Genomic DNA, 25,086 nt, shown 5'->3' with positions numbered 1-25,086 from the left:
TTTCTTGTGATCCACACAGTCAAAGGCTTTGGCATAGTCAAGAAAGCAGAAAGATGTTTTTCTGGAACTCTCTTGCTTTTTCCATGATCCAGCAGATGTTGGCAATTTGATCTCTGGTTCCTCTGTCTTTTCTAAAACCAGCTTGAACATCAGGAAGTTCACGGTTCACATATTGCTGAAGCCTGGCTTGGAGAATTTTGAGCATTACTTTACTAGCACGTGAGATGAGTGCAATTGTGCAGTAGTTTGAGCATTCTTTGGCGCTGCCTTTCTTTGGAATTGGAATGAAAACTGACCTTTTCCAGTCCTGTGGCCACTGCTGAGTTTTCCAAATTTGCTGGCATATTGAGGGCAGCACTTTCACAGCATCCTCTTTCAGGATTTGAAATAGCTCAACTGGAATTTCATCACCTCCACTAGCTTTGTTCATAGCGATGCTTTCTAAGGTGCACTTGACTTCACATTCCAGGATGTCTGGCTCTAGATGAGTGATCACACCATCATGATTATCTGGGTCGTGAAGATCTTTTTTGTACAGTTCTTCTGGGTATCCTTGCCACCTCTTCTTAATATCTTCTGCTTCTGTTAGGTCCATACCATTTCTGTCCTTTATCGAGCCCATTTTTGCATGAAATGTTCCCTTGGTATCTCTAATTTTCTTGAAGAGATCTCTAGTCTTTCCCATTCTGTTCTTTTCCTCTATTTCTTTGCACTGATCGCTGAAGAAGGCTTTCTTATCTCTTCTTGCTATTCTTTGGAACTCTGCTTTCAGATGCTTATATTTTTCCTTTTCTCCTTTGCTTTTCGCCTCTCTTCTCTTCACAGCTATTTGTAAGGCCTCCCCAGACAGCCATTTTGCTTTTTTGCATTTCTTTTCCATGGGGATGGTCTTAGTCCCTGTCTCCTGTACAATGTCACGAACCTCATTCCATAGTTCATCAAGCATTCTATCTATCAGATCTAGGCCCTTAAATCTATTTCTCACTTCTACTGTATAACCATAAGGGATTTGATTTAGGTCATACCTGAATGGTCTAGCAGTTTTCCCTACTTTCTTTAATTTAAGTCTGAATTTGGTAATAAGGAGTTCATGATCTGAGCCACAGTCAGCTCCTGGTCTTGTTTTTGTTGACTGTATAGCGCTTCTCCATTTTTGGCTGCAAAGAATATAATCTTTCTGATTTCGGTGTTGACCATCTGGTGATGTCCATGTGTAGAGTCTTCTCTTGTGTTGTTGGAGGAGGGTGTTTGCTATGATCCGTGCATTTTCTTGGCAAAACTCTATTAGTTTTTGCCCTGCTTCATTCCAGCCCTTTAAAAATGTCATACATTGGCTTTCATTGTTTCTGATTAGAAATAAGTCACCACTTGTAGTGTAATTCCCTATACGTCATATTTTAGGTTTTTTTCCTCTGGCTATTCTGTACTTAATCTACAGATTCTGTCTGTTTTTGAATTTCCAATCTCTCTCCTCTCCCTCAATGACAACATGATCTTTGCAACAGTATTAATGGAATGTAATTGAGGACTACTCTTATCATCATTTGAAAGAAGTAACAGCAAATACAGAAATAAAAAGAAAATCATATACTAACTTTCTGTTCAATGATTACTGAGTTGGTGATTAAAATTATAGGAAAATCTGAATCATATGTGACCAAATATAGCATTTATCCAAGAAACTAAAAGAGAATTTTTTCCTAGTTACTTTCATAACTACATAATCAGCCTTGGCTATAGAAGTTCTAAATGTTATACAAAATATGGTGTCAGGAAAAAGGTAAAGAAAAAAAAAATAGTAACATCACACCATAAGATACTGAAATCACTCATCCAGGGCATTTTTGTCCTAGCTGATCAATTTTTCTATTTTTGTCTGCTCAGTAAGATATTCTGAAACTATGGTCAGAAGGACATGTTTTTAGGCTGGTGTTTTTTGACCACAATTACATTCATTCAAGGAACAAAAAGATCCCTGAGGACAGAGAAGAATGAAGGGGGCAGAGAGGGCTAGAAAATAAGGAGTTAGAATTTCACTGTGAGGGTGATGGGACACCATGGGGACAAGGGATTGCCATGATCTCATCTGCATTTTGAAAAGGCCATTCAAGCTATTCTGTAGGAAGCACTTCTGAGAAGAAAGTGATAGTTCAGAGAAGAAAGGTGGTGGTTTTCACTGATGTAACAAAGTGAAAGTGTTAGTTGCACAGTTGCCTCTGACTCTGCAACCCCATGGACTATAGCCCACCCAGCTCCTCTGTCCATGGGATTTTCCAGGCAAGAATACTGGGGTGGGTTGACATTCTTTTCTGGAGAGGATCTTCCCGACCCAGGGATCAAACCAGGGTCTCCTGCATTGCAGGCAGGTTCTTTACCACCTGAGCCACCACGGAAGCCTGAGGTAGCAGAGGTACTAAGTTAAATGGTTGGGTTAGAGACTTGTTTTTAAGAGTTCTGCTCCACCAGCGGGACTGAATGCAGGGTGTAAGGGAAAGTCAGGCATTAATGAGGCATCCTAGGAGGCTCAGATGATAAAGAATCCGCCTGAAATGCACTTTCTTTTCACTTTCCAGTTTCTGGTCTGAGGTAGCGAACACTGAGAAAATAGTAGGGTTGGGTTTTTTGGGGTTTTTTTTGACACACTTAATAGACAGCCAAATTGAGAAGGAAGTAAGCAGCTGGAAATTTTGCAAAATGGAGAAAAGGATAAAGGATAAAATTTAAATAATTCATAATATAAACCCTCTACCTAGAAAGAAATATCTGCTAATATTTTAGAATATTTCTTTTGAACCTCACTAAATGAATTTGAAAAGTAACCTTCTTCAAATGATTTTACCAGAGTGACTATAAAAAGCAATTATAACTACAGTATACAGCAGAAATTCTCTTTGATCAGTTATTTTAGCACGATGGTTTTCCCTGAAGAATCCAATAAGAATTCTCCATCAATGAAAATACTAACATGTGGGATAGTATCTGTCATCCCTAAAAACATTCAAGTAAGTTTTCTACTATAGCAAACCAAGATGCTATATGAACTGACCAACTATACCAAGAGACAAATTATTTGTTAGCTATTTATCACTTAAGATTACAAATGATTACTATTTTATAAAATTTATTACCATTGCATGTTTATTCATTGATAAAATTATTATTATCATTACATGTTTATTCATTGATCCTGTTTGCAATTGCAATTTGATAATTACTCTGCCTGCTGATATAACTGGCAGGCTTACTATTTTAAAGAACAAAAAGAACAAACTCAACATTGTACTGTATATAACCCTTAAGGGACTCATGGAATCAATGAAAAGGTGACTGTTCTTAGCTTAAATTTTAGACTATGCAATGAAATTTTATATGCAACTATATTATCTAAAAATGCCTTACTAGAATCACAAAAATATCACACCAGGAAACTTCCCTCCCTCACCAAAAAAAAAAAAAAAAAAAAAGGGATGGGGAGGATTGAAAGTTCTAAACATAAACATGGCCATTCAATAATCTATTAGCAATGAGGATTTCACCAACTCTTGTTTTGAGAACACAACTTCATACTTGTTCACCTGAATTTTAAAATGTGAGATCTGTTTATGACACACAGTTATATTCTGCCCCTTAAACAAAAGGACACTTAGCTACTCATGTTCCCTAAACCTCTACCCCGACCTTAGTCTTCCCAACACTGTGTTACTTCAGCCATTCCATAAATGAACAAAGACCAGGAAAGGAAAACCATAACCTTCAGTCCCAGAATAATTTGTAAAAAGGCCGGGCACTTTCACAAGTATTTTGCCTGGATTTTAAGGAAAATAAATGTGTGTGTGTGTGTGTGTGTGTGTGTGTGTGTGTATACCCCAAAAAAGGTGCAATGCAATAAAAGTTGGTCTAAAAAAATCCTTAAGATGAAGTATAGTCTGTATTAACACAAAACATGGGAGAATGTACTTAATACCATGTACCTTTCATCAGCACATTATGAACTGAAGGGCATTCAGGAGAGGTACTTATACTAGCCTTATACCTATGATTAGTGTCTTTTGGAAGCAGTATTCTCATTTACCTTATTTTAAATACATACTTAAAGTATTTTATTTATTTACTCCTAAATCTCTGTTTTCTGTGAGATCTTGATCTTGCCAACAGAGTTTCTCTCATCAAGGCATTTTTCAAAAACATACTCCCCAAAGTCAGTGTGCCATTGAATACATTTTTATAGAATCATTTCAGTTTTTAATAATACGATTCAATGTAATGAAAAGAAAGTTTACTGAAATATGAAACATACTGAAACAGTTAGTGGATCTCTCCGGATCCTTAATTTACTGTTAGGGAACAATGAAATTTTTTTTCCCTTTGGCAATTGTTTCAAAAAGCCAAACTTGTAAAAAAACAAAAGTTGTTACTGATAGAAAAGGTCATTTATCATTCACTGATTGGTAGATCAGCAAAAAGTTTTTTTTTAAGGCACATATAATTATATTTTCATCTCCATTCTGTACATAACACAAAAAATTAAACACCTAGTTTGGGGGAATGAGACATGTTTTAAATTATTTTCAATATATTTGGTACTTGTTGACATTTTCAAGCTATTAAAGATGACAATTTCCAACACAACAAATACCAAGTCATTTAATAATTCCCAGGTAGTTTGCCAGTAACTAAAAATGAATTACATGTAAGAAAAAGCAGCAGCAGCCATTAGCAAAAATAACCCACCTTAAATTTTTCTTTAACATTATATTTAAAAGAAATAATCACTGAACAATGAAATGGCATTTATGTTCTTGAGTTTCATTATGTTTTTTATCTCTTGGACATTTATGAGATCTAAATTTGATTTGATTTAATTTAATAAGAATCCTTCTCATATAGTTCTAATTCCACTGTACTTAATGGACTTAAGATTTAATGTACTTAAGATTTAATTGTAAAATGTAGTAGGTGACGTCGTCCCATAAAATAGCATAAATAGGTAACATCTTGGTTTTGTATCTTGGCTTGCATGAAACTAGTTTACTCCTGCTGTCCAAGATTGAAAGATAAAGTATACAGTAACCTTTATTCCACTACCAGCTCAAGTCTTGTCTGTTCCTATGACAATCTTCCTATCCAGACAATGGGAAATGAGAACTGATAAACAAAACAACTATTTTAAGAGCTGGCCCTAATGGGCCAACAGAAGTGGATCTCATTTCCCAACTCCCTGTCAGTTCCTCTCTCTCCCTGCTACTGCTGCTGCTAACTTGCTTCAGTTGTGTCCGACTCTGTGTGATCCCATAGACGGCAGCCCACCAGGCTCCCCCGTCCCTGGGATTCTCCAGGCAAGAACACTGGAGTGGGTTGCCAGTTCCTTCTCCAATGCATAAAACTGAAAAGTGAAAGTGAAGTCACTTAGCTCTGTCTGACCCTTAGAGACCCCATGGACTGCAGCCTTCCAGGCTCCTCCGTCCATGGGATTTTCCAGGCAAGAGTACTGGAGTGGGGTGCCATTGCCTTCTCCATTCTCTCTCCTTAGACTGACACAGAAGCTGGAACTCTATGGTCACTTACTGCACATACTGAGCATTTCTTTAGATAAATATACCCTAATGCAAATGCCAGCTCTATCTGATGTACAGATGACCAAGGGTTTCATGAAAATCAATGCAAATATGAAGTCACACTGAAAATGCTTGACTTGTAGATGGCACAGAAAGATCAATATGATTACAGGTCATCATTCCCCACATCTGTGACCCCCACAAAACAAAATAAATTTTCACTAACAAAATCTTCACTGATAACAAAGGTCTTTATATTTTATCTATGAAACAGTTATCATTTATATTTTATCTATGGAACAGTTACCATTTTTAAAATGCCAGAGACAATAGCCTGTTGGCTTTACTGTTGTAAGGGAAAGGACTTTCAACAAACACTAGTATCCACCTGATAAGTCCACCTTTCCTTTCCAGTATCTCAAGGGAAGCATCTCTATTTGTGTAACCTAGAATTCTATCCTCTCAAGAAACACTGTTTTAAGGGTATTTGTCTCCGATGAAAACAAATTTTTAGCCAGGTAGCATATGAGCCAAGGCTTCCTTCTAAAAGAACTTTTTCAATAGAAGCAACACAATGATGATGCTAATTATAATTCAATCTTCCATTCTTAGCTAAATGCTGTCTCGGCAATGAACAAGTAATATTTTGTCTCAATTTTGAGTAATAAGGCAAGCAGTAAGAAAACTCATATTAAATGAACTTTTCAACTACTTAGCAAATTTCTTCAAATGGCATAATCAACATTTCAAAGTGGGATTTTTTTTTTGGAAGAGATTTGTTCTGAAGGAAAAAAAATCAGAATTGGGCTTACTCTTTGGAGAATCATTATAAAATGTTTTATGGGCTCTGCTTGTTTTTGTTCTTCTCTTGATATGTGGAAAAGACTGTCTTTCTTAATTATGTGTCATAATGATCCCCCTCATTTCAACTTTAGCAAATTATCCTCCAACAATATCCTTAAAACTACTGTTAGCTATGCTATCCTTGGAGGAAATTAACAATGCAGGCAGAAGTTTCACATATAACACCCTACTCAATGATACCATTTTAAGAAACCATCAGTAAAAAGGTAAAATCAGATATTCTTTGGTGGGAAGCACATACACACACTTTGTGTGTGTGATCAAATTTTAAAATGCTCTTCAGATGGTATTAAGTAATTCTATAATTTTTTAAATATCATTTTTGACCAACTATGTGAAAAGAAAATATATGCCTACATCCAACCTCAATCCTTTAGCTTCCTCTAGTATTACAGGGCACTTCTGATTCTTGTCTAAAAGGATAGCGTAGAATTACAACTTTGCTGCAAAGATCCATGGGCTTGCTGAGACCAGCATGGAGAATACTGTCAAGAAAAGCAAAGAGAAAGAAAGGGAGGGAGGGAGGAAAGAAGGAAGAAAAGGAGAGAAAGAAGACACTGTAGTTCTCTGAAAGGCTAAGAAGATATCCAGGCAGCATCCAGACCAACAAGCGGCTTCTAGCTTCACCTGTACCTTTCATGACTCATTGTGAATATGGGTTAATCAATGTACTAGTTTTCTAAAGTACATGGATTTTATTAAAATGAACACTATTTATTAGGTAAATTGATAGCTGCATACATAATAAAACATTCCATCATAATAAAAGACTATTTTTATCAACATCTGTATAGTACTTCATTATTTTTGAGGTACCAGAATTATGTTTTTGGAACTGCCACAGCAAACCTGGTTTTAATAAAGTATAGGATGGTGTGATGTTGAAATATTATTCACAAAATACATTCAACTGTGTCTGCCGTGCACTCTGAGGTAGAAACCTATGCCCAGAAAAGTTCATGGTTAAAAAGCGAAAGCATAAATTTATTGTCAGAGTGCAGAGGCTGGAGATTCTTCCATAATGAGCTGCAAAGGTAAGACCAAATTTCAATTTTCTTAACTGTTAATACAAATTGGAATAACCACTGGTACTATTTTTAAAAGGCAAGTAGAATAAAGGAGAAAAATGGTGCTAGAACATTTAAAATTACAAGTCATCTCAGGGAAAACAGATTGTCTGACTGGTCCAGAAAGCATTCAACAGTACAGGCATAGCAAGTATTTCATACCTGCATTCTAAGCTGCATATTAAGAATAAGTTCAGTAAAGAAACACAAAAATGTAGATATTTTGATGGTGAAGTAGTCCTATCAAGAGAAAGGAAATAATCAGAACTTGTTTTAAACAATGGCATAACTATAATTGTGGGTTATAAATGTAAATTTTGAAATGTTAGTCATCTCAGTGCACTTTTTAAAACACAAATAATTAGATGCTTTCAATGGTATAGACATGAATTATCATTTCACCGAGCAGTTTTGCTAAAGACAAATTGATTCATAGTGCCATCTGCAATATGAAACTATCTTTAATAGTAAACATCATTATATGATCCTTTCAAGGATTAAAAACAGAAGGTAAGTCTCTTCAAATGGATCAAGAATTAAAAATAAAATCCCTTCTTCAAAGTAATTTTAAAGAATATATCAAATACTCAACACTTCCCCAATCAAATGTAATTTTTCAGACATTTCTGCAAATTAAAACAACCTCTTGAATGATTTCATTAATATTGATAGATTTGCTTCAAATCAAAACAATTATAAACTACATGATTTCTGTTTACAGCTTTCATTTTCGACTGCTTGTTTTGGCAGTTAAGTGTTGATTGTAACTTGTCTTAATTTTCATAAGTGTTTAGATTCAAATTGAGCAGAAAATTCATTAGCAGTAGTTAATCTCTATTTTCGTGTCTATTTTCAACTCAACTGTGTTTTGGCGAGCTGTGAACTCATTCATGGAGAGAGATGACAGGCCTTGTAACAACTAGTAAACTAATTTGAACTATACATTTAATTATTTAAATTACCAAAATAAAACGAACTTTCAACAGCAGCAACTTTACTGCCCACCAAGAGGCTGACAAAGCAGCTGAGAAATTTAGTTCTATCTCCAGAAGGCTGACCAGCTCCTGACGGTGAATACAATGCAGATAAAGCCTGCCTAAAATTTCGTGCCTGACATAAAATGCTTCTCCGTATTTGCCGAGGACATTGTACAAGGTGACCAAGAACACTGACCGCATCATGGGTACATGCTCTGCTGCATCTCATTTACAAAATTTTAAATAACCTTATTGTAGTTTGAAAAATATTAAGACAAGGCCATACTTGATACAATTATTTTTAATATGTGAGAAACTATTTGACAGCAATGAAGAAAAAGAACTATTTTAAATCAGTTGTAATTCTTTTTGATAACACAACCAGATGTTCAAGAATTACTGCTTCCGAAGGCAGCTATAACTCTCTAGGTGCTGAAATACAATTTAAAGGTACCAAATCACAGAAATCATTAACTTTTTTTTTTTTTTAGTATAGCTGAGTAACGATGTTATGTTAGTTTCAGGTGTACAGTAAAGCGATTCAGTTATACATATACATGTATCTTTTCTTTTATAAATTATTTCCCCACTTGAGTTATTAGAGTGTGTTGAGCAGAGCTGCTTGTGCTATACCTGTAGGTCCTTACTGGCTATTTTATATATAGTAATGTATAAATATCAATCTCAAAACTAAATTTTAAAAGAAAGTAATGCCTTAGGTTCTGAGAACCTATGTTACTCATTAAATAGTCTGTTCATTCTATGAAGCTTCATGGGTAACTATTTAAAAGTTAAGTGTTTCCTTTAGCCTCACTAGACAATTATGAGGAGGAAAAAAAGCACCAGTAGATTATTCAAAAGAAGTTACTTTCTGCCAAAAGGACCGGAAGTAGAAATGTGAAATTCTACAGCGCAGAATATCAGTGCTTATTTCAGAGGTTAACTCAACAAATACAAAGCAAATCTTTTTTTTTTTTTTAATTTTTGGGGAGGGGCGGGGAGCAGAGGACAACAAATTGGAGTGGTGATATACAAAAAGACAACACTTCAATCTAGCAGGTTTTGTAACTAGGATTTCTATACACAATATAAGGCAGCAAGAATATCATTCTTCAAAGGAATTGTTAACAACAGCGATGCCTGGGGAGAAACAACTCATTTAAATTATTTATTGAGCACCTGCTTAGTGTCAGGCAGGGTTCTTAGACACCAGGCTTACGGGAGCAAACATGAAGCTTGCCTTCTTTGGAGGGAAGAAAGACACTAAACAAATCAACAAGACACCTGCACACATTTCTCAGGCTACGAGGACAGGAAGATAGAGCCGTGTGATGGAGGAAGACTCTGGGTTGCGGAGCTCCTGTTGATGCAGAGCTCCTGTTGATGCGGCCTCAGGGGCCCTCTGTGGAGATGCTATTTCCAAACTGAGGTCCTGGAGAATCCATATATTCCTTTAAATTTCTACCCCATGATTTAGGACTACATTTTTATAACATAACCTTTCAGTTGAACACATTTATTTTCAAACATTCCAGCAGAATTAATTTTTCCCATCCAACTGGAAGATCTGTTGGTCTTAAGAGGGTTAGACAGGAGTGGTCTGGGACATCACCAAAAGGACACAACAAAAATTAACTGGAGTTTCCAAAGAAAGGGATAACAATGTATAGGAGGTTTAGTGCAAATGCACCTTTGAATTCAAAGGGGACTACTTCTGACTGGAAAAATATTAAGGATTGTATGAGAGAAAGTGAGCACTTTCTTATTACCCAGAGAGATGGAATGTGGATAACCTTTTTTTTCTGACTGGCTTACGTCCAAAAGGATTTCCAAAAGAAAGATGGCAATCCAACGTAAAGCTAATACCAAAGAAAGGAAGAAAAATCAGCAGGGGATCCAATGTTGGTATCCTTACATACTATTAATGTTAGTTTCAGTATCATTGACTGTTTAACCTGGGAAAATGAAATAATCTGAATATCCCAATATTATGCTGCTTTCACTTTCACAATGAGAGCAATGAATCAAATATACCATGCATGTGGGGAAAGAACTACCTTGAATAATAACCAAATCTATGTGCTGGGGCTTCACTGGTTTTAAAACTGTCCCACATCACAAACCTGAGTTAAGGATTACCACTATGAATGATAAGTCCCCAAATTCAAATGTACATGATGAAGAAACCACACCAATGTGAAATATGAAATTTAAAAAACCAACTCTATGAGCAAGCTCCGGGAGTTGGTGATGGACAGGAAAGCCTGGCGTGCTGCAATCCATGGGGTCGCAAAGAGTCGGACACGACTGAGCGACTGAGCTGAACTGAACTGATGAGCAAAACAAGCTTTCTTATTTAAAACAATTTAGGAAGAATTAGAAGACTTACCATGTCTTGTGAGAGAGATATCTAATTATAAGAAAGCTCTTAATTATCAATACTATAAATTATGATATATGTACATAGAAAATAAATTATAAGAGAGAAAATAAAAGTAATAGAAATTTTTACTTTTATTTTTTTCCTAAGCCCGAAGGCTCAGGGGATACAGAATTCGCCAGCATTGCAGGAGACATAGGAGATGGGGGTTTGATCCCTGGATCAGGAAGATTCTCTGGAGTAGGACATGGCAACCCATCCCAGTCGTCTTGCCTGGAAAACCCCATGGACAGAGGAGCCTGGCCAGCTGCAGTCCAAAGGGTTGCAGAAGAGTTGGACGTGACTAAGCGACTAAACATACATGTGTGTATATTTTTTTTCTTTTCACAAAATTGGGCAAGTAAAACACCTGTAGGCTTGCCTAGTGAGTTTTTCATTATGCTACAATGGTTTTAACTATTCTTTCAATGGTTTTAATAAATCCACAATGTTCGGTATAATTCATTGAACCAGGGCTTCCCGTGGCTCAGTGATAAAGAATCCTCCTGCCACTGCGGGAGATACAAGTTCGATCCCTGATCTGGGAAGATTCCATGTGCCTCAAGGCAACTAAGCCCGTGAGCCACAGCTATTGAACTTGTGTTCCAGAGCTTGGGAGCCGCAACTACTACTGAAGTCAGTGGGCCCTAGGGCCCAGGTGCTGCAACAAGAGAAGCCACTTCAATAAGAAGCCAGCGCACTGCAAATAGAGAGTAGCCCTGCTCACGGCAACTAGAGAAAAGCCTGCAAGCAATGAAGACCCAGCACAACCAAAATAAATAAATAATTTATTCAACTATATTCCTGTTGCAATTGATAACTGCTTCCAATATTTTACTAATCAAACGCATGGCACGGAGAAGAATGCCCTTATCCATTTCTGTGTGTAATTCTAAACTGAGGAGCTGTAGAATTCACAAGTCAGAGTGCTGATACACATCACCAAACCAATTTCCTGGAAAGATGAATCGTCAGTTTCTACATTCACCTTGCACCATCTCAACAATAAAAATAATTTATGTGTAAGTAGTACCACTTTTATGGGTAACAAAGAATAGTAATATCCCATTTTGAAATTTGCATTTTTAACTGTAATAAGTGGTGTATAGTTTCATATTCTAAAAATAATCTGCCTCTGACCTTCAAATACAGGGCTGTTAATTTCCGTATTGATATTTAAGAATGTTTAGCACAGTACACATATTTATCTTTTGCCATATGTTCCAACACTTCTTCAGATGTCATACTCCTTTTAACTGTGCTTGCTTTTGTCACACAAACATTTGTAACTTTATGCAAATACTTTAATCTGTGATAATATGATTGACCCTGCTGCGTTTTAATTTTTTGCTCAAAAAATTTCTTGCCCATATCAATCAGTTATTTTCTACATTTTTCCTTTAAATTCTGTAGTTTGATTTCCTTTTCTTTTTCTTTTCTACTCTATTTATTTAATTCATTGTTATTGGAGTAAGTTGCTACACTATGTCAGTTTCTGCTGTACAGCAGAGTGAATCAACGACATGTCTACACATACCGCCTCTATTTTGGATTTCCTTGCCATTTAGTAGAGCTTGCTCCCTGTGTTATACAGTAGGTTCTCATCGGTCATCTATTTTATGCACAGCAACAATAGCATCTACATGCCAATCCCAGTCTCCCAGTTCCTCCCACCATCCCTGCCTGGTATCCATATGTTTGCTCTCTATGTCTGTGTCTCTATTCTGTTTTTGCAAATAAGATCATCTATACCATAGCAACCCACTTCGGTATTCTCGCCTGGAGAATCCCATGGACAGAGGAGCCTGTGGACTATAGCCCATATGGTCACGAAGAGTCAGACACGACTGAAACGCCTTAGCACACGTGCATGCACACCACGCTCCTAGATTCCACACACATGCATTAACACAGGGTATTTGAGTCATTTATAGTTTATCAGGGGAACAGAAAACAAAGGGCAGGTTTGAGAGACTGAAAACCCGATTGCTAGCTGGATAGAGGTGGAGGGAGAGGATGTGGATGGGGAGAAGGAGGTTCAGGAGAACACCAAGGAAGGATTCGAATCGACAAAATGGCATCCCATGCTCAGCAAATATCATTGTGAGACTGAGCCCATTTCTAACAACTTTATCCCTCCTCTTTCACTCTAAGTCATATTTCTTGAAATAGTTGTCTCCGTTTATTTCTTCAGCATTCAATCACCAGACCACATGCATGTGCTCTTTTCAAAGTCACCAGTGTCTTCTGGTTGCCACACTCAAGGCACGACCATCGGTCTAGCTGACAACCTTGGAAGCAGATAATGTTGTTGGCCACGTGTTCCGCGGTGAAAGTCTCCCTCCTGGTCTTCCGCAGTGGCTCGCGCCCCTTCCCTTCCTCCTCTCCAGTCACTGCATCTTACCCTCCTCTACAGCTCTCGCTCTCTGCTCAGAAATGTTGGCAAGGACTGCTTCAGTAACTCCCCTTTTTAAGACTGCCCTTTTCCTGTGTGATCTATACCATATCTATTCGACCTCAGCCAGCAACATAAGAAGATGGTCGCTTAGACCTATCCTATATGTTAGAATCTCTTTGGAGCTTCCAAGACACACTTTCCTTCCTCATCCCAAAGCATACGAGTCTAAAATGAATCCATCATCTTCCACAGGTGATATTCTTAAAGCTGTTTTCCAATGATATTCCCTGAAAAGGCCACCCCCATTCAAAATTCGCCCAAACTGGAAATCAAGCTAAGCCTTCCCTGCCCAACTCCTCCTTAATCAGTCAGCAAGACTTTCTTTCATACTCTCCTCCTCTCTCTAAAATTCACCTTTCTCTCCAACCTCACTTCTATGTCCTTGGTTTAGAAGACCCTTAAATCTCTCATCTAAATTACCCAAATAGGTTCCTAATCAATCTCTGTGACTTCCCATCTCACCCCACCCAGTGCAACCTCAACATAATATGCCAGAGGTTTTTCTAAATTGTAAATCTGTCTGTGTTAACCTCCTGCTTAAAATCCTTCAGTTACACCCCTTTGCCTTAACTAATGATAATTGCGACCATTGTTCTTTAAATTTGTATAACTTCCTTTTTGCCAGGAAGTTTATAAGGTGTACTTTACATGCATATATGATGTATTTAAGCTGCAATTTGTATCTATGTGGCTGGTTCTGCTCTGGCATGTCTATTTCCTCTACACAAAAACAAGCTGCTTAGGATTGATTACATGTAAGATTTTCCCACTTACCTGTTGATCCTTACCTCATGCTACAAACATCACATACTACACTTCACTCATATCAAAACCATTTTAAACTCTAGAATATCAAATATTTTTCCTGCCTCCTTATTTATATTGTTCCTTCTGCCTGAATCCTCACCCATATTCACTTCTCCAAGTTAACTTAGCCATCAAGTATTTTATAATCCCCGCATAGTCTTCTGAATATTTCTCTATCCTAATATGTACCACAGTATAATTATCTGTTTAGTGTCTATTTCTTCAACTGAATGTTAACTGTCTATAAGATAAGGACTCTATTTCTTGAAAGAAAGGTCCAAATTAAGGATATGCTCAGAAGATTCAGTAAAGGCTGGTTGCAAAAATTATCATTCAGGAAATGCCTAGCAGGCCACTGTGATTGAAATAGGAGGGAGGGGGACAGGGTAAAACCTTTAAAAGAATGATATAGCTATAGGATATGACAAAGACCTGGCTGGTTAGAATCAACTAGGTTCAAGATGGTGGAAGATTTGACTTCTAGTAAACCTTGAGCCTCAGTGTATGCTCATTGTAATACAATAGCATAAGCTAAGTGACATACTCACCCAGCACCATGCCAATTCTGAGATGAATCATAGAAGGCCAAAAATTGGGCAGTGGCCCAATTCTTGGAAATCCCCGCCCCATCCCCAAAATAATTGGAATAATCCTCCCACTCATCAGCCTATGAAATTACCCAGCCCATAAAAACTAACCCCACCATATTTCAGGCGCTCTCTCCTTCTGAGAAGGCCCACATTCTTCCTGTGGGGTGTGTTTCTCCCAAGGTGTTTCACCTTCTAGATGGCCCACATTCTGTTCTCTCTAAATAAATCCACTTCTTACCAATGACTTTGTCTCTCACTAAATTCTTTCTGTGATGAGACACGATGAACTTCAAATTCACCAGCAACACGATCACTGTGGTACCAGAATCATAAAAGGATGTGAGAAATAACACTGCAAACGGTTGGGGCAGATAAGGATCGTGACCTAAAGATCTTATTCCTATAGCCAGAGAACTTCTACTGGAGGTTTTCAAACAGATGAGGGGCAACCTTTGATGTGTGTGTTAAGAAAATAATGCATGGTAAAGTGATACAATGTGAGAGGCTTAGGGACAGTGATAAGAAGACAATTTAATAGGCCCAGAAAGAGCTGAGAGAAAGAGAATTCATTTTGAGATGAGCTGATTTCCAGAAACTGGCAGATATCCATATACTGATGTCTACCTTTTCTCCTTATCTCATGTTAAAAATCTTTCCACATAAACCATTTTATCATACAAATTTCTTATCCTTACCAAAATCAGCATGAAGTTGGAGTTTTCAGTCTAAGGCCCCACAGGCAGAGTCAATCATGAAGGTTTCAGATTTGAAGGTTTCAAGACTAGCCTCGCAAATGGTTGAGATCGCCCAGGGAAGAATGGGGAGAGGAAAAAGAGGGCTGATGGGAGAAGCTTGGCCACGTGTACGCTAAGGAGCAAAGGAGAAAGAGACGCTGGAGGAGGCAATGAGTGGGCAGAGCAAGGGGGAAGACCAACAGAGCAGAGCACGCGCTTCACCTCTAACGGGGATGCAGCAGCTCCGCCCATAACGCATCCCCAGAAAGACTGTCTTTGGTTTCTATTTATGACCACAGAAGCTGTTCACTGAACATTCAACAGGCTTCAGGGCAAAGTTCCATTTTAAGAAGGTCACTGCATATCTGAGTACTCTATTCTGATGCTTTGGCTCCATCTAGATAGACGTTAGTACATAAGTACACTTTTCCTGATTGCTCTTTTTGTTGTTGGCAAATGCTTTGAATCACTCATAGAAAAAGAAGAGTAACAAGATTATGAAATTGTCGTTAACTATTCATCCAATTACTGCCTTGACAGTTTCCTCTGATGACTCTTTATCAACACAGTAATTTTATTTCAACATGTTTTTCACAATGGTAAAAAACGCAAGACCACTTAGGATGTTTTCCCTCTTCTTCAGATTGATGTTTTTAAACCAGAGGGTTGGAAATTTGGTGGTAATAATAAGTTTATAGGAAAAAATATCCTTCTGCATAATCCTTTCTAACATGAAACAGAGAGAAAGACAAAATTCTTTACTTGAAAATCATGAAAGCTTCCTTTTACGTGGGCTAATGTAAACCCTATAAAAGCCCTCTCAAACTTTTAGAATATGATTACCTTAAAAATATATGTCTGTATGCACAATTTCTGGGTTCTCATCCTAAGAAATAGAGACTGCACAGAAAGGATGGAACAATGGTATGGAAATTCACCATCCTCTCCAATTGGACTCTTTATTGCAGACTTATTGCTTCCATGTGTTTAAAAAAAAAAAAAAAATTCAAATCTTTAAGCAGCCCCAATCCCTAAAATTTTTGGCACTCTTATTAAGCACTAAATCCAGAGAAGAAAAAAAAAGATTGTATTATTATCCCAACCTTATCTGAGTCAAGATTTAGTTGATCATTATGGGAATGCATTAGAAATTAATAATAAAGTTGGTTTCTACAAGGCTTAAAGAAATTACACTTTCTAAAACTACTAAAATACCAGAAACTATTTAGTCTTAATATTGATAAATAATGCCTATTCCAAATACTGTATTCTAGGATATATGATACATATAAATTGGGGGAAATATTTAAATGGATGAGGTTAACATATTTTTCTACACAATAAAATTTTTGTGTTTTATTTTTAAGCTGTGATTACACAAAGCTGAGGAATACAAACATCACATCAAATTAAATCATAATTTTCCAAAACAACACAATCTTCACTCAAACTCCACAATGAGGTCAATGAATTAGCTAAACTCCGTTGTCTCTGCACTTTTCCACAAATCAGGGTACAGAATGGAACGTGTAACTCCCTAAAAGAAGCTCTCCTCCAAGTTTCGGTATGTGTCAAAGGAAAGAAGGGGAAAGTTCCCTCACCCCAAAGTGAGAACAGATGGGAATGTAAAGTTAGATGGGAAGAGACAGTGAAGCCTTGGATGACCGACCCAGAAATCATCCCCTGAGGGAGCCAGATATACCAGACCTCACTCAGCTTGTTCTGCCCTTCAGTTAACTTCCAAATTAATCCAGCAGGAATGCAAAGGAGTGCTCAGCTTTGATGGATTAGTTTTGATTTTTCTAAGCATTTACATAAATTTTATGAAGAAACTACTGAGAGATATGTTTCAAATGTTAGCTTTAATTAATACAAAGTACCCTCCTAAACACTTCTGTGACTTTAACATTACTCCCAACCGAGACTGGTAACAATGAATATTTACTGAAATAATAAAATAAATGGCTTTAGGAAAAAGACGCAACGGGCATGAGAAAATTTGTGTACACTGAACTCCTTGTATGATAGAAGAACCATCTGCTATAAATTGGAAAGTTATATAAATAAAATATGGACATATTTTATGTTCATTCTTTTCATATTTTATCTAGCTAAAAATCATCAGTAGGAAAGCCAGCAATACTTCCCATACTAGCAAAAAACTTCCTTTACTTGACATTCAATATTATACAACATGATATAATTTTTCCATCAAAAAATATCAATTATAAACTTAAAGAAATATTGTCTAAAGTGCTGTATTCTCTTCAAGATTTTTAATTTTTAATATGGGATATAATTCAAAATTTGAGGAAAATAGAAAATGGTGCTCTCAGTTTTGAATTTAAAGCAATAGTTCTGTTGTTAACAGTCATTCTCTCAAAATATTATATTTTTAAGAGCAATTTCGTAAGATTAAGCATGAGCTCTTAAAGAACTACCAAATGTCTTCCACAAAACGATGCTTGGGGAGTACATTTTGTTTGTGTTTGTTCACTTTCACATAAAATTTAAATTCGTTGATACAACGAGAATAACTCAGCATTTTAATCCTTAGTGCTCACGTGTACAGATCACTCTCATCCCTAATTTCAAACTTCTTTTCTAGGACAACAATGAAAGGTTTCTCTATGTACCTTTTCCCTGTGCCCCAGAAAATCGCTTTCAAAATCTTAACCCTGCTTTATCTTTTTTGACCTTACAAAATATACACAACAAAAAGAAACAGGGAAGCATGAACTGTTCCAAGTGGTGGAAGCAGCTGCACCTCACACTTAAGTGATTTCAGTTTAAACAAAACCAGGCACTGGGTAATTTGATACAGGCTTCACTTACAATAGGGAATGTGACCGATCTTCCGTAAAGAAGAAGCTCAATACGATATGCCGCATTTATTTGAATATGTGCATGAAACAATTACTGAAAAGTAGATTATATTATTCAGATTATTCTACATTTTAAGCAGACATTACCACCAAATTTTTTTTTTAACCCTCTCAAAGTGTTTAGCATTTCTTTTCTTTCTAGTCAACACACAAAAGCCACAACAGGCAGACTATTCAGAGATACTATGCTGATTATATTTTGCTAAAATTCACTTTCTATCCTTTCCATTTGTACAAGTAATATCTGAATTTGGCAAAAACAACTGTGAACATTTTCTAAATCTTTTTCGTATTAATAAATCCAAATTCGAATTCCCCAAAACATCAAATGAAGATCCCTCTACAGATTTTACATTGTTGCCTTAAATCATTTTGTGATTTGTTGGTAGAAAAGTTCTCACATGGGAAACAGAGAACATTTTATAATGAATCCAAAATTTCTATCTTCCTCCTGTGGCAGGAGGGGTACTCTGAATAAAGAATGTGCACTCAACATTTACTCAAGAATCCTATCCTAGACCCAAATCTTCCCTTAATTTTAAAATTGGTTCAATCACGAGCACTATGAACGAAAAACACTCATCTGTTAAAGGAACACAGTTGGTTTGGCTTCAAAATTTCTCAGACCTCAGACACTCAGGATCAGTGGGCATTTTGGGAGTCTGAGTATTACAAGGTATGGTCTTTGTTTTGGTATCTTCATATTATGATAAAAAATATGACCATATTCTGGATCATCTCTTTCACAAACTTGATCACTGATTATTATCATATAAGTTCAGGATCTGATTTTGATACAGTGTTTATGACCTTGGTGTTAACTTTTTACACTGACTGTATTTAGCTCATAATATGATACTCCTCAAACTAGAATTCACTGGTTTATTCTTAGAGCCCGAGAGACAATTTTCCTTCAACACAAGTCCACATATTTTTCAAGACCAGTAGACACTAGGTTAGATAATCTTTCTAATTCTTTTCCACACTGAAACATATGTTACATTCTATTTCAGCTTATAACAATTACTGGAATTCAAATTTTAAAAGCATATTTAGAGAAATCAGATTTTAGTTATAATTTCTAAATTCCATGTTCTACTTATTTTCCTTTTACCTTTAAATGATAGTGAAATTTTTGAGATAACAGTAAGACGATATTCAGTGGGCAAAATGAAACAGGCTGTCAAACAGAGGTTCCTTTAGCAACAGCCAGTTCCTCTCATTCAAATGGGTTTAGTGGACCACATATTAAGTAGGAATCAGAAAATCCTAGTTTCTTTTTCCAGTTTGCCTTTGACTTGAAATGGAATCTTGGTGTTAGTGATTCATTCTTGCAAGCCTCATTTTTTTTTTCTTTCCAAAGATAGTACATTACATTATTCATGAATAAAATGCACAGTAAATACCAGGTATTCGTATTACATAATGATAAGCAATATGCTTCAAATTGTAGTCTCTATAATAAAGAAAACAAATCTACAAAACTCAAGTATTTTCTTAATTTTGTTAATGATAATATATACAATATGTAAAAATAACAGCATAATTTTTATCACAATTATGAATTCTTTTGATCTAGTTTTAATGCTTTAATTTGATTCATCTAATCTTAAAATATTTATAACATTGTCAATTCATATTTAAAGATATTTTATTGGTAGAAATGATCAAGGTTCATATCTCATAATTTCATATCAAAATTTTAAAACTTAAACTCTTAAAGGAATTTTCAATATATATGTATCTCAACAATAGAATCATCTTACCACCAGTAAGGTAAAATGTTTGCCAGCTACAAAGATACTCTAAATTTAAAATTCATGCAAATTTCCACTTAAAATATAGTTATTTAATTTTTTATTTTAGAAAATTGTAAAGATGAAACATTTAAATAATCTTATTCATATCTAAATATAAATGTGAATGAAAGTTTCAAGTAAAAATCCTCTAAAGAGGTCTGTAGAATTTTTTCCTGATAATCAGCATCTTAACTGAATACTTTTTAAAAAGAGGCTTTTAAACCATTTCAAAAGTGTTCAATAGCATAATGTAATGCAGTTAATCAAATTAATAAATTAATCATTGACTGTAAAATTATTTGCTGAATTTAAATTACTGACTTTTGACAGATTCTTTTTTTTTTTTTGTAAGGTGAAGGCTATTAAAATCAGTCTTATAAACCATTTCCTGATAAAGTTTATCATGAAAAGTTCTATCAAAAGAGAAACATCACATTCAAATTTAAGAGTTTGCTTTTCCGGTTATCCTAGCAAACATAGCCCACATGATTTTCTTAAGATCATTTCAAACTTCCTTCTTCCTATTACGGAATTTTTCAGCTTTTAAGATTTCTTTTTAAGAAGATGTAATCAGACCATTATCTGAAGGACAGTGAACAGCAGTCAAACGCAAAAATGTACATTTCTAAACAGTGCATACTTTTACATATTGTGATAAGTAATTTTGTTCTTGGAATAGACATATGCAATTGCACAAATGCTTACATCAGTGCCAAAAAGTTACTCTACCTGAACCGTTGAGCTGATCTCGGAGGCAAAGCCGCCCGTCAAAGGAGCCTCGTGACTTACTAGCAGTCGCCCTGTTTTGATCACAGACTGAAAGAGAAAAGGAAGTCTGAGACTGAAGACAACTCATATTTCAAGTATACAATGGTAGTTTTAAGTAATAAAAATAGATTATTTATATTCAATAAACAATTTAAAATTAGCATTTCAATTTTATGCCAAATAAGTAGTAACTCCCTTTCAACTTGTTTGATTTTTGCACTGCTAAAAAAGTTTTCAGTAGTTTAAAATCCTATGGCAAAAGAAAAATGAGATTTGTAATTCTATGTGTGTCATTAAAAATGTACTTTTGTGCTATAAATGGAATTATTGTATTTCAAATTTTCCTGAGTATTATTTCTTTTCATCATATGACTTTAAGAATGAAAGTGTCTTTTTGTCCATTTGGGAACATATGTGCACATATATAAGTAGTCTTAGGACATTTTTGTGTGGGTGCTGAGAAGGAAAACATAAAAATAGCATGTAAAAACTGTAACAAAGGAAAAGCTCAAGCCACTAGACATTAACGAAAACCAAGCAAGCAGAAATCACCAGGAAAGTAAAAGGCAATTACAACTCTCTTCATTCAAGTGCACTGAAATTTGGTTAACGACCACAAGTCCATTTTAAAGTAGAAAATGTCACAGACAATAAGGACATATTCTCAACACTGGCTTAGTGTGGTGTGCATGGCATACTCTGTACAATAATAAATCAAAAAGTAGAGCTATGATATCATAGCAGGATGCCAGGGTGGCGGAAGGTTAAAGAATATTAAAATCAACAGCAAGTTACTGCTTAAAATACGTCACACAATCACCATATTACAAAGGAGAAGTTGTAATTTCTCCTCTACATTTCCAATCAGTTGCTATCATCTTCTTTAAATTCTACATTACTATTTTAGAAACATGAAATAAAGGCCTTCCAAACAAAAAGCTTACAGGCAGAGGTCATTTGAGCGCCCCTCACTTTACTGCACTTTGCACGTAACTGCAGTTTTTACAAACTGAAGTTGACATTGTCAGATGATGGTTAGCAATATTTTTTTAATTAAGATGACATACATTTTTTAGACATAATGTTATTATACACTTTATAGACGACAGTGTAGTGTAAGCATAATTTTTATATGCATTAGGAAGCCAAAACATTCATGTCACTCGCTTTATTGCAGTATTTGCTTTATTTTGGCCGTCTGGAACCGAATCCTCAATATCTCCAAGGTGTGCCTGTGTATAAATTAAAAATATTTCCTTCATTCTAGGCAATTAAAGTTTAGAATTTCAAGAGCATGCAGCAGTTTCAGCCTGCAGATGTAAAACTCCAAGAGATGGCCAGTAGCCACGGCAAAAATAAGTTACTATATCTACTATGTAAATAGTGACTGAAGAATGTAAAATTTTATGAACACTTTAAAGAACACCATCGCCTACTAATGAAATATTAACCTTGGAACATGTTGGTTTTTGAATTTTATGACTATGATTAATTATGCCAGTGTGAAAGACACAAATTAAATTTTAAAGCACCTGGTTAGAAATATAAAGCCAAAAATATTCCACAATCAGGAAAAAAATAAATGCATTCTCAAAGCATTTCCTAAAAAGGTGTCCTGACTTCAAAGATTGCCTATTCAATAAACAGATTTGACAATCAAACCTTTCTTAAAGCTCTGAAACCCAGAACTCTGCCAACATAAGAGCGTCTAAGAATGATACAGTCAAAATCCATCTCAGCTAGACTGTGCAACCTAGCTAGTGGGTAGAAATGAGAAACATCTATAAAAATGCTGTCATTATGTTCAAACCTCATACAACAGAGCTGGTATTTTTTATGTGAACTGAGTCTTATCCAAGATCAAATGACAAACTTGAGGATGCTCTCAAAAGGCTAATAAGCAGCCAAGGCCAGTGGCCTACCCTTCCTCTAGCCTGCAGAAGGTAGTAGGGACACTAAGCACACACACATGTACTCAAGGTAGAAGTTTCCAACCTGTGGCGTTCATGCAACATGATGCGTAAGCAGATAAACTCTGTCAACAGGGAAAAGCTAAATAAAACGAGATACATCAGTACAGCAGAGTATTATACAGCCATGAAAAAACTGAGGGCACGCAACAGTGCCTGTGATAGCCAGCTGGTAAAATAAGCAAATTGCAGAAGAGCATCATCTCATTTTTCTGAAAAGCCACCACCTCATTAGTGGGGACACCAGTAAATATAGCCATATACACTGAGCCAACATGTATAAAGAGTCTAGAAGAATTTATTCCAAACTATCAAAACTTGTTTCTCCTGCACACTGACAGTGAAGGGAGTGTGGGGGGAAAAACTTTTGCTTCTCTTTTTTACTTCCTGTGAAAAGTATATTTATGTTATTGAAAATATTCTCAATAAGTCTAAAATAAATAAAAACAAAAGGAAGGATCTTTCCAATTGATGCTGAAGGTAACAAATGCATATGATGTTACAGTCATAATCTGAAAAAAATAATATTTTTATGTTATCTTAGGAGTAGCTTCAGATACAAGGGAACCCTGAGATCCCAAACTCCACCAGCAAAAAGGCAAGTGAAAACATAGGGAGTCAGCCAGCCCTGTGCCAGGCTCTGTATGACTAGCTGAATGTCAAGATCATATCATAACCAGCCCATCTCTTGACCTTCAAGCTGGATCCCAGACAAAATGGGAAATCAGCTATTAGCATCAGAGAAGGTGAAGTTCTTCAACACCTCTGCAAGCATGTTACATAAAAATGCAAGTTCTTGAATCAGGAGTTATGCTGACAGTTCTGAAAGTAATTCTAGAAATTTTTAAAACACCAAGACTTAAAGGGTAGACACAAAATGAAATGTTAACAATGCTGCGAGTCTATGGAAATTGTCAAAGCACCCGAACCAGTGAGAAAGTGAAGCTACAGCAACAAGGAAGGAGTCAGAAATAATAATCAAAATCCCTAAACCACTGATTATCACAGCGGTTGCTCTGTGTTAGGCTCTGAGCCTAGTCTTTTAATTTATTTAACTGTGACTGCACCTAAATTTCATTTCTGCTTCTTAAATTCATCTAGTCCCTGAAAAGTATTAAAATGTATAAAATAAAATTACATCAAATTCTGAAAAATGCCCAAGTATAGACAAAACATTGACATTTTCAAAATAATAACATCCATCATAGAAGGCTGAGTCTATAAACAGAATTCCAAGATTTTGTAAGGTCCATAAAGAAGGCTGAGTGCCAAAGAATTGATGCTTTCAAACTGTAGTGCTGGAGAAGACTCTTGAGAGTCCCTTGGACAGCAAGGAGATCAAATCAGCCCATCCTAAAGGAAATCAATTCTGAATATTCATTGGAAGGACAGATGGTGAAGCTGAGGCTCTAATAGTTTAGCCACCTTAGGTAAAGAACCAACTCATTGGAAAAGACCCTGATGCTGAGAAAGATGGAAGGCAAAAGGAGAAGGGGGCAGCAGAGGATGAGATGGTTAGACAACATCACTGACTCAATGGACACGAATTTGAGCAAACTCTGGGAGACAGAGAAGGACAGAGGAGCTTGGAGTGCTGCAGTCCATGGGGTCACAAAGAGTCACACACGACTTAGTGAACGATCACTGAACAAGTATAAGTTCAACTTAGTATGTGCTTTTTATCATTCATAATTTTAACTTACTAAAGTTTCTGACGATAGCTTCTTTTCTATTTTAGAAACTATTAACACTGTTTGCATTACAATAATGAGATCACTGCAAATATACAAAGTAAAGTGTTACTCTTTCCATGCTTGGTGATTCAACCAGACATTCTGATTAAACTACATCTTCTGTCAACTTTAACAGGCATTTCATTTTCATACATTAAGGCACACTGATATACAGCTGCTGGGAAATTTTTCTGGCCAAATTTAGCATTCTGACCTACTTAGATAGTAAAAGTATGATGCCTTTCAACAGAGATAGCCATTAACCTTTTAAAAATAAATCACTGTAGATATAAACACTAATAAGGGTTTACTAGTCCCTTTCTTTAAAAAAAAAGTGGTATTTCAAGTTTCAAGTTTTCTTCTGAGATAAATGTAATGCTCCACTCGAAAAAAAAAATTAAGAGTTTTTAAAAAACTTTTCAATAGGAAAGCTAAACCTATCACAGCCAGGAAAGATCAC

The 25,086-nt window shown here is 36.0% G+C and overlaps 1 protein-coding gene across 1 annotated transcript in view; it reads right to left on the bottom strand.

Annotated features, from left to right (window-relative positions):
- BCKDHB (branched chain keto acid dehydrogenase E1 subunit beta) overlaps positions 1-25,086 on the bottom strand; it is a 268,268-nt gene that overhangs the window by 45,162 nt on the left and 198,020 nt on the right. The window contains exon 9 of the mRNA XM_052645765.1: positions 20,885-20,971. Coding sequence (XP_052501725.1) covers positions 20,885-20,971 — 87 coding nt within the window. The remainder of the gene's footprint in view (positions 1-20,884; positions 20,972-25,086) is intronic.

The sequence above is a fragment of the Budorcas taxicolor genome, chromosome 9 (assembly GCF_023091745.1).
Source record: "Budorcas taxicolor isolate Tak-1 chromosome 9, Takin1.1, whole genome shotgun sequence".
Lineage (NCBI taxonomy): Eukaryota > Metazoa > Chordata > Mammalia > Artiodactyla > Bovidae > Budorcas > Budorcas taxicolor.
The sequence above is the reverse complement of the archived record's forward strand: the minus strand, read 5'-3'. Positions and strand labels throughout refer to the sequence as shown.